The sequence below is a fragment of the Limulus polyphemus genome, unplaced genomic scaffold (genome assembly GCF_000517525.1).
Source record: "Limulus polyphemus unplaced genomic scaffold, Limulus_polyphemus-2.1.2 Scaffold2273, whole genome shotgun sequence".
Taxonomy (NCBI): domain Eukaryota; kingdom Metazoa; phylum Arthropoda; class Merostomata; order Xiphosura; family Limulidae; genus Limulus; species Limulus polyphemus.
In genome coordinates, this window is record NW_013667883.1 from 59,274 (window position 1) to 69,536 (window position 10,263).

At 33.9% G+C, this 10,263-nt stretch overlaps 1 protein-coding gene across 1 annotated transcript in view; it reads right to left on the bottom strand.

The window, feature by feature from the left end:
* LOC106466482 (tetratricopeptide repeat protein 17-like) overlaps positions 1–9,440 on the bottom strand; it is a 35,132-nt gene extending 25,692 nt beyond the window's left edge. The window contains exons 1-3 of the mRNA XM_022394501.1: positions 9,262–9,440; positions 7,636–7,819; positions 1,027–1,104 (exon numbers count right to left, since the gene is read on the bottom strand). Coding sequence (XP_022250209.1) covers positions 1,027–1,104; positions 7,636–7,819; positions 9,262–9,440 — 441 coding nt within the window. The remainder of the gene's footprint in view (positions 1–1,026; positions 1,105–7,635; positions 7,820–9,261) is intronic.
* Between the last annotated feature and the right edge of the window lie 823 nt (positions 9,441–10,263).

The window sequence follows — 10,263 nt, forward strand, 5'->3', positions numbered from 1 at the left end:
CGATCTACTCCAATATTGAAGCAAGAGTGGGTGATAATACCACAATCTAGAATTGACGAGATGATTCTCACGATACCCCAAAGGATCAACGAAAGGATCTACTAGATATTAATTAAATTATAAATATATCAATTCATGTGAATATGACTGAAAATTTTCATTTTTTCTGAAAAGGTGGTGTCTATTTACTTGTGACCACGCTGTGTGTATATATATATATATCATATGTGACGGAAGAGACAGCAACACAAAATGCGAAAGTGATAACATATATATATTAAATTATAATAACAAATATTTCTCCCTTTGTATATTTGCAAGGGCCACTAAGGCATGTGTAAGTATACTATTTTATAATATACATGTATCTCATTATGTAAGAGTAAACAAAATTGTAAAAACTAATTCTTGTGCATGATTCCAAATTTGCGGTGTCGAGAATTATTGCGTAATCAAGGTCATCAGTTTGTTTTGAATTTCGAGCAAAGCTGCACGAGGGCTATCTGCGCTAGCCGTCTCTAAATTAGCAGTGAGAGACTAGAGGTAAGGCAACTAATCATCACCACCCAACGCCAAGAGTGGGATTGATCGTCACATTATAGCGCCCCTACGGCTGAAAGAGCGAACATGTCTGGTGGGACGGGGATTCAAACCCGCGACCCACAGATTGCCATGCCAGACCCTCAGGGTCATCAGACTGAGCAAGAATAACGATGGAAGAAATAGTTCAAGACAGCACGACACCGAAAACATCATCACCGAAAAAGTTCATTAACCTTCAGTGTTGTATACTTGTTTTCATATTTCCTTAGAATGGACGTGATAATGATTGCGCAAGAAGTTTAGAGATGACCATCATTTTTCAGCAGGTTTAGAAAAATATTTTTTTTTGTGACTCATATCCACATCATATTCTGATAGTATAGATATGTTCGAATATTCAGATATTCAAACTTTTTTTGCAAGACTTTTTATCATAAAAAACTAACTTAAACTTATCTTTGGGAAATGATTCATACTTCATACCCGTTTTAGTGCTGTTAATATACGTTGACCAATTTCTTCCTCCTTAGGTTTGAAACTTGCAGCTTCTTCGAGGAAAGCCTTTATAAAAGAAATTTATAAGTACAAATAAAGAACACAAAAAGCTTACATGTATATTACCTGTATAAGTGTTGTTATGTTAGCGCAAAGCTACACAATGGACCACCTGATTTCTATCTACTCTGAGAATCGAGCCCGAGATTTTAGTGTTATTAGTACGTAAAGTTATCGCTGATTCACCAGAGAACACCTGTATATTGGTGTTATAATACTTCCAATTGCTGGGGACATGTAATAAGTAAAGAAACTTCATAATGAATAAAATTTCTGAGCATAACCAACCCCTAGTTTTGTTGGGATTTCTCTCTTTTATCTTCTAAAAAAGATAAATATTATAAATCTTACAAGTAATAATGAAAACTTTATAAAAAAATAATAATATTAAATTTTCGCTAGAGATGTTGCTATCTGGTATGTCCACCGAGGGGGAACCAAACCGCGGATTTCAGCGTTGTAAGTCCGTAAACTTACCGTTGTTCCACCAGGGGACTCTCAAAAGAGAAAAAAATAGGCGCATTAATTATTCTGTTTGCTTTAATGTTCAATGTCCCAATTAATTATGTGAACTTAAAAATTATTATTTTAGCTCATTTTTCATAAGCCCATTGTGTAGCTTTGTGCTTAAACGACAAACAAACAAATCATTTCCATAAAGTCTGGTACTAATAATTCTTATGATATTTTTTTGAATGTTTGATAAAACATCATGAACATTCTAAAAAGTTTAATGTTTAATTCATGTCTGTGTGTGGAAGAGAGATGTGCTTTTATTCAAACCCAACGAGACATATCTACTTTCTTTTTTACATTCTTAATAACCGTATTCCCAGTACTTAGTGCTAAAATTCAACCCATATATAAACACTGTGAAATAGAAAAGATGGGAAAATTATAGACCAATTTCACTTTTAATTATAATAAATTTCTCTGCCGTTGTACTTTTGTAATGGCCACTAAGGCCTACAATCGTTAGTTTGTATTTTTACCCTCAACTACGTGGATGTGGAAATAAACCAGAAAGTGCTACCGTTTTGTACTCTTAATAGTTGTAATTAATAGTGTTTATTCCAATTACTTTGTGTTTCAACGCACTCATACTGTTCTACTGTTTATTTTCTGTATCCCCGTTCGTTTATGAGAAGACTAATTTTAAAATCTATAAGTTAAATTTGCAAGAAATAACAAAACAAAAAAAAAAATGGGCCTACAGTATGTTTATATATTCGTATAAGCTCTTTGAAAATATAACTGCCAATGGTTCAGCGGTGAACTACAGGACTTATAGCAATAAAATTGAGTGTTCGAGCTCTTTAAAAAATATGCACGCAGACGGAAATATTTTCGTTTTTGACCTCACAAACTTATTTTTCGCTTTACTGTCTGGAATTTGATCATGCAGATATTAATACATCATGAACAAAAACTACAAATTTAATAATTCCAGACACTTGATTTTTAGTATATCATTTTTACATTTTATATAGTTAAAACTGCTTAACCCAATCAAGAATTACTAATAAAATTTAGTTTGCCTAATTTAAGTTATTGGAAATGTATTACTAACACCACGCACACATATAAAGTTAAAAACGTTTCCCGCACGAAGCAATTAATTTAAAGATCTATTAAATTTCTGTAGTTAATTTAATATTCACTCTTTATGAACGTAAAAAAAGTATTATACAGGTACTTTAAAAAATAAAAATAGATATGTGCTAAAGTGTTAAAGAAGGAATTATACGTTAAATTTAGACTTTAAGCGGCGTAAATATTCTTTAATAACTGTTAAGAAATTGCAAATTCAGAAAAGCCTTAAACGTACACCTAAAATATTCCCGTGCGAATATTTGTTTAGAAGTTAAGCACAAAGCTACACATTTGGCTATCTGTGCTCTGCCCACCACGGGTATCGAAACCCGGATTCTAGCGTTGTAAGTCCGCAGACATACCGCTGTGCTACTGGGGGCCCGTATGAATAAAGAATAAGTAGACTAAAGTTTATAGTAAAAGTCTCCTTATTTTTTATCTTGAATTAAAAAAAATCCCAGTGGCTGTGCTACTGGGGGCCCGTATGAATAAAAAATGAGTAGACTAAAGTTTATAGTAAAAATCTCCTTATTTTTTATCTTGAATTAAAAAAAATCCCAGTGGCACAGCGGCATGTCTGCGGACTTACAACGATAGAAACTGGATTTCGATTCCCGTGGTGGGCAGAGCACAGATAGCCCATTGTGTAGCTTTGTGCTTAACTTCAAACAAACAAAAAAATTTGAATTAAAAAACTTTTCAATATTCTATTTGTATAATAAGTATTGAAACATCCATTTCTTATGCAAAAACATGTCGCTACATTTTTTGTTTAATTTCTGTAGTGAATATTGGTGTATAAAATACATTTTAATACTAGTAATAGACGACCGTATAATACCAAATTTTTTATTTTCCTATATTTGCAACCTCGCTAACCCTAACTCCCACTCTTAAACTCACAAGAACAATAACAGTTGAGGTTGGTTTCCTGACTTAATGTCGTCGTTATAAGATTGTTCTTAAAGACATTTGGAACAATTTCAAATTACCAGATTATTTCAAGGAAAATCAGAAAAAGTTGGTTAGGTTTCTCTTTTCCATTATGAATGACTTCATAACAACGTTCTTTGCAAATAAATATAAGCATCTAAGACTAGTTCAACAAAACTTAATAATTTTAAACGTTGTCTCCCAAGAAAACTTTCCCAGTTTCTACACTTGGCTCGTGAACATTAAATCAGACATCACATGTACAGAAATGAAAGAATGTTGTTCAAGACATGAGAAGAAATGAAGAAGTATGTATGATGAACAAACCACCACATCAGATACTTTCTATACAAATGTTAATAACTACCAAGAAAACATGACAACAGTAAAAAAAGTAACAGTAGAAAAAGACCTCGCGATCTCTACTTTCTCCTTGTACCTATTAAGTAAAGGGCCTAGATTTGCAGCTCCAACTAAACTTTCTACGTTGGCTTCTCTTGAACAAACTTTTTATTTTATTCGATGAAACCGTTTCTATGAAAATAGAGCAAAGACTAAACCTTTGCTTACTACGAACAATACCTTTTACAATACTTCTAATTGATAAAATTATTTCAAAGAAAATAAAAGCTATAATCAAGAAATCTCAACTGCCAATTAACGTTAAAGAACGGCCAGGTCCCACCCTCAAAAGCCAGCTTTCAAGACCTCAGTACACTACCTTACAATGTAATAAATCCAACTGTCTTACAAAAACGTATTTGCAGTCTAAAGATGGATGTCTTATTTCCAATGTGTTTACCAACTAATATCTGACATCTACCACCATACGTACTTTGGAGAAACCGGAAGAATCCTACACACAAGGACAGAAGACCACATTGACTCTCTTTATAAAGACCAACATGAAAGAAGCGCAGTTACAGATCACTTGTTAACTAATCATGGACAAATAACACCTGAAGAAGACAGATCAGTGTTCTGTCGAAACATGTAGTATGTTCTACTATCAATAAATTTTTCCTTATGCTTATAACTCGTTGTTGCCTACCTATTATCAACACCTGTCATGAATCCACCATTCTATGAGCAAATATTTACCAAAGCCACCTACTACACTGACAGAAAATGTAAAGAAGAACTACGACCAAAGATGAATGATGGCGCCTATAATTACAATTATTTTATTTTTTATCTTAACTTTTGTTATTTCAGTCTGTAACTTGGATATAACATTTGTCTACTACAGGTAGCAGTTAATTATTTTAACAATACAATTCTTTCAAATATAAGCTTTATTACTTAATATTCAAACGCACGCTGTAGATTCGGATAGAATTTATTATTTAAATGAATTGAAGCTTTGACTGTCAGTTACGGTTTGTTCCATCTTTTATTTGTTTACAATTATCTTCCATACGCAAAACATATTTTACATGTACTGGACATTACACAAGAAGAAGGCTAAATGGTAATAACTCGGGTGGCAGGGAACATTGTTAAAGTAAATCCTGGAAAAAACAACACATATCACTTAAATATATTCGACAAACTACCTTCGTCGAAGGTGAATGAAATACATAAAGTGCACTGAACTTTTGACCAAAGGTGTTTGTTTTTGTTGTGGTAAATTGTGTATTCAAAATGTTATACGATGACTATATTTTATCTTTAACGTCACGTTGTTCTCAGTTATTCTTACTCCAGCATCAACGTGGAAGGAGAGGGAGGGGAAGAGAAGCTGGAGTATTGGTGTTTCTATACTACATCTATTATAATAGGTTTTGGTTTCATATTCGCGCAAAGCTACACGAGGGCTATCTGCGCTAGCTGTCCCTAATTTAGCAGTGAAAGACTAGAGAGAAGGCAGCTAGTCATCACCACCCACTGCCAACTCTTGGGCTACTCTTTTACCAACGAATAGTGAAATTGGCCGTCACATTATAACGCCTCTCACGGCTGAAAGGGTGAGCATGTTTGGTGGGACGGGGATTCAAACTAGCGACCCTCAGATTGTGAGTTAAGCGCCCTAACCAACAAGCCATGCCGGGCTCATCTATTTTAATAATACCTAGTTTTTTATCTGCCCTGAAAATGTCCGCGCATTTCATTGGATATAAAGAATTGGTTGTTTGAAGTTAAGCACAAAGCTACACAATGGGCTAGTTGTTCTGCCCACCACGGGTATCGAAACCCGGTTTCTAGCGTTGTAAGTCCTGAAACACACCGTTTTGCCACTGGGGGGCTGCATGTAAAGAAAAGGCAGATGTAAATATACTTTAATAAACATTTTGTACAACAGCATATTAAAAGCTTATCAAATTTTTGAAAAGGGTTTAACGTTACGTCGTAGAATAACATTATAAGTATATTTATTTATAGCAGCGTTTCCCAAACTTTTTCATCCATACCCTCTTTATAAATATGGTTTCTTGCGCCCCCTTCTTTTCTAAATGAGTAAAAGAGTGAGTTAAGTGACGAGATGTAATACACTGTTACGCGTTAAAATGATATATGTATTGTAGTAATTAATTATTATTTTCATTAACGAAAATATATTAAATCACTGAATTTTTCATTATTGCACTATTATCTGTACCTTGCGCCTCTCGAAGAGATCATGTTGCGCCCTCTTGGAGGCGCGCTCCTCACTTTGGGAAATGTTGATTTATGGTGTTAAGTACGGTAAAGTTTAGCCCTAACTAAACTAAATAAAGCAAAAAACGTACACAAGTTACAGTGTTAATTTATCTCTTTATCGAACACTAACTGGAGTAACCATCCAACAGACGGGGAAAATAAAAACTCGTTTGTAACAAAGAATAATAAATTTTGCTTCATCTTTTTTCTTAATGTAATAAACATTAAAAGTGCAGTAAAAACACATAAAAGTACCAATACTGAAAAGAAAGACATACTGTTTTCAAGAATTCTATCAATATAAAATTAAATGGGGGCCAACCCCCCTCACGACCTTCCTCGTGTTATCCTGTATCACTGTGTCAATTTGGGCTGAATTGGTAGTTTTTCGAAATTAGATGGGGGTCCAATCCCCATCCCCTTCATGATCTTCCTCATGTCATCCTATATCATTGTGTCAAGTTTGGTGATGACTGATCAAGAAGGAACAGATATGAAATGATAAATATACGACCGTGTATTTTTCCCCCGACACACACTTTGCTTTACTTAGTAGAAGATAGACCGTGCTAAAGGCTTAGCTAATGTTAGTGGGCTTATATATTTCGGTGTCTGCGATTAGAATTCTTTTGTATTATTCTAGAAATCGTATTTTGCAGGTATTTTGTCCTTCAATGTCCTAGCAGTGACCTTCAAAGCTTATAACGCTAAAAATCAGCAGACAAAGCAAAGACAGTTCACTGTATAGCTTTGCCCTAAAAACAGCTAGGTGGTTAGAGCGCTCGACTCGCAATCTGAGGGTCGCGGGTTCGAATCTTCGTCACACCAAACATGCTCGCCCTTTCAGCCGTGGGGGCGTTATAATGTGCGATCAATCCCACTATTCGTTAATAAAAGAGTAGCCCAAGAGTTGGCGGTGGGTGGTGATGACTAGCTGCCTTCCCTCTAGTTTTACACTGCTAAACTAGGGCAGATAGCCCTCGTGTAGTTTTGTGCGAAATTCAAAACAAACAAACAAACCCTAAAAACAAGGAAAAGAAAATCCTTACTTTTAACAAAGAAGAAACTGCAAAGATATGAGCAATATTTGAAGAAATGTCGAGAAGGAATATTCCGTTTTAAACTACTTAGGTGTAAATAACGTTAATATTTTTGGGCAACTATTAAGAACTTCTGACCGTACAGATCGTAACAAAAATAATTTAGAATTAACATATGCATTATAAGAAAATTCGGTATGTTGATTACAGGATTTTGTTGATATCACATATTTTTATAAGGAACTTGTAAAGTATTTTTTTAGGCAGAGTATTCAAGTTTCATCAATTTGTAAAGTATTTGTATGGTATATTCATCTCTGAAACAACTTACTGTTCGTATTGAAGGATCTGGAATATTGATCGGCAACCTGTCTCTATTTTTCACCGAATTCAAAGTATCCAGAAAATCAACATGATCTAAAGGAAGTATTCTGTCACACAAGGGTGGGTACCATGGCAATGGATGTTCATCCTCTGGCCCAAGGTTCTGTTTTTCGCCAAGGAAAGCAGATACGCTATGAAATTAACAAAAGATGTTTAACATAGCAGACGTTCTGTTTCTTACCGAGGAAAGCTGCTATACAGTGGAATTAATAGATGTTTAACATAGCAGATGTTCTGTTTCTTACCGAGGAAAGCAGATATACAGTGGAATTAATAGATGTTTAACATAGCAGACGTTCTGTTTCTTACCGAGGAAAGCTGCTATACTGTGGAATTAATAGATGTTTAACATAGCAGACGTTCTGTTTCTTATCAAGGAAAGCTGCTATACTTTATATATGAAAAATACTTGCTAATGAGCAGACAGTTTTAATATAATTTAAGAGACAAACACATAATATTAAAGATGATTTATACATTACTCTCGGCTATGTTAAGCACTATCTATTATTTCCACAACATATCTATTTCCATCGGGCATTAACCCTAAAATTACTGATGAGGGCCATATGAACCCCATTGCCTTTAAAAACAAACAGTTATTGCACTAGTTGCTTAGTTGATTACAAGGTCCCTAATAACATACGATTCACATGAAAAAATCAAACAAAATATAATTAGCATTGCAGTTAGCGTTGGAGTCACTTATACAAGTACTTATTTAGTTAAAATGATATCGATATATTTTTTCGGTTTTATTAAATATTCTCTATTAACTTCATGACTTATCTGCTCTTCTTGGTAAGAAACAGTACGTCTGCTATGTTAAACATCTATTAATTCCATAGTATAGCAGCTTTCCTTGATAAGAAACAGAACATCTGCTATGTTAAACATCTATTAATTCCACTGTATAGCAGCTTTCCTTGATAAGAAACAGTACGTCTGCTATGTTAAATTTCTATTAATTCCATAGTATAGCAGCTTTCCTTGATAAGAAACAGTACGTCTGCTGTGTTAAACATCTATTAATTTTACTGTATAGCAGCTTTCCTTGATAAGAAACAGTACGTCTGCTATGTTAAACATCTATTAATTCCACAGTGTAGCAGCTTTCCTTGATAAGAAACAATACGTCTGCTATGTTAAACATCTATTAATTCCACTTAAAATTATATCTCTTTAGTACTTATATAATATTTTACAAAAATGTCAGTGTAATACTAATACAATCAATGTTATTATTAACATTTCGAAAGAAACAAACGAACACTAATGTTTAATGGATCCGGTAGATAAAATTTCCCATAGCTGCTTGCAATTTTAGTCCTCAACCAATTACTGCTATTGTGAGAAAAAACAACAACAAAAAACGTTTTACTCTGACAAATATATTGCATGCCACAGAGGCCACTGATGTTTATTGGATTTATTATCCTCGGCATTTGGGTTAATTTTTCACTGTTGTCGTTATGATAGTATTTACTTATTAATAAAACTTTATTTTTTTTTAACGAATAAGACCTTTTTTGGTCATGTCGTTAAACATTTGTACAGTTGATAGTCGACTTACTCAAATCCTTTGTTTCTTGCTGACATGAAGAGGGAAGGGAAATCTTTGACTTGAGGAAATGATTTGATATGATTTACACATTCGTCCTTCGGAGGCCAATTTGGATCGAGAAATTGCCACATGAGAATTTCTTCTTCAGCCGTCAACTTGCGAGGATATATTGGTGGGAATTTAGGCATGATGTCGTCGAGTTTGGAAGAGGCAATACTTGTAGAGCCATCAACCTGGAAAATCATCGAAGAAAGAAATATACTTCACCCGCTGTAATATTTAGTAAAACGCGAAAGAGAGACTGGCAAGATCATTGACCAAAAGTCAGAACTAGAGTTAGTACTCAAATAGCGTCTTATTTAAATGCATAGGAAAAATATATTTCATACATCAATTTCAGACCTATGTTGAGAAAGGAGGAGGGTTGTCGTCAGGGCTTACAACCCGGTTGTTAAAATCTCGAAAAACAAATATGGAGAAGAATGTCTGGCAATGAAAAGGGATTATGGGAGGAGGGCAACACGTGTGAAGGATGGCAACCCTCGCTAGAGGAAAAAGCCGAAGAAGAAATAGAATTTCAGGTCAATGGGGTCAACAGAAACAAAATGGCGAACGTTTACATTTTGTCCAGAGAGGAAGCTGTTGTGTATATAAAAAATAATATATTTGCATATACTGATAAGATTGCCATTTTAATATGTTTTAACACTATAACTATAATAGAAAACTTAATTTAGATTATGATCCTTTGTTTAATATTAAAAGTCTTGCAGCAATCTAAGAAGAAATACACTACAAAAGAAAAAAGGAAAATGTGAGAATTTCCTCATAATTTATCGTAATGTCAAATCCACAGTTTTTGTTTTCGAATTAGTTTTCACAGTAAAAACATCTTTATAAAGTATTTAATAACATTAAATATCTAGTTTTTCACAGTAAAACATCTTTATAAAGTATTTAATAACATTAAATATCCAGTTTTTCACAGTAAAACATCTTTATAAAGTATTT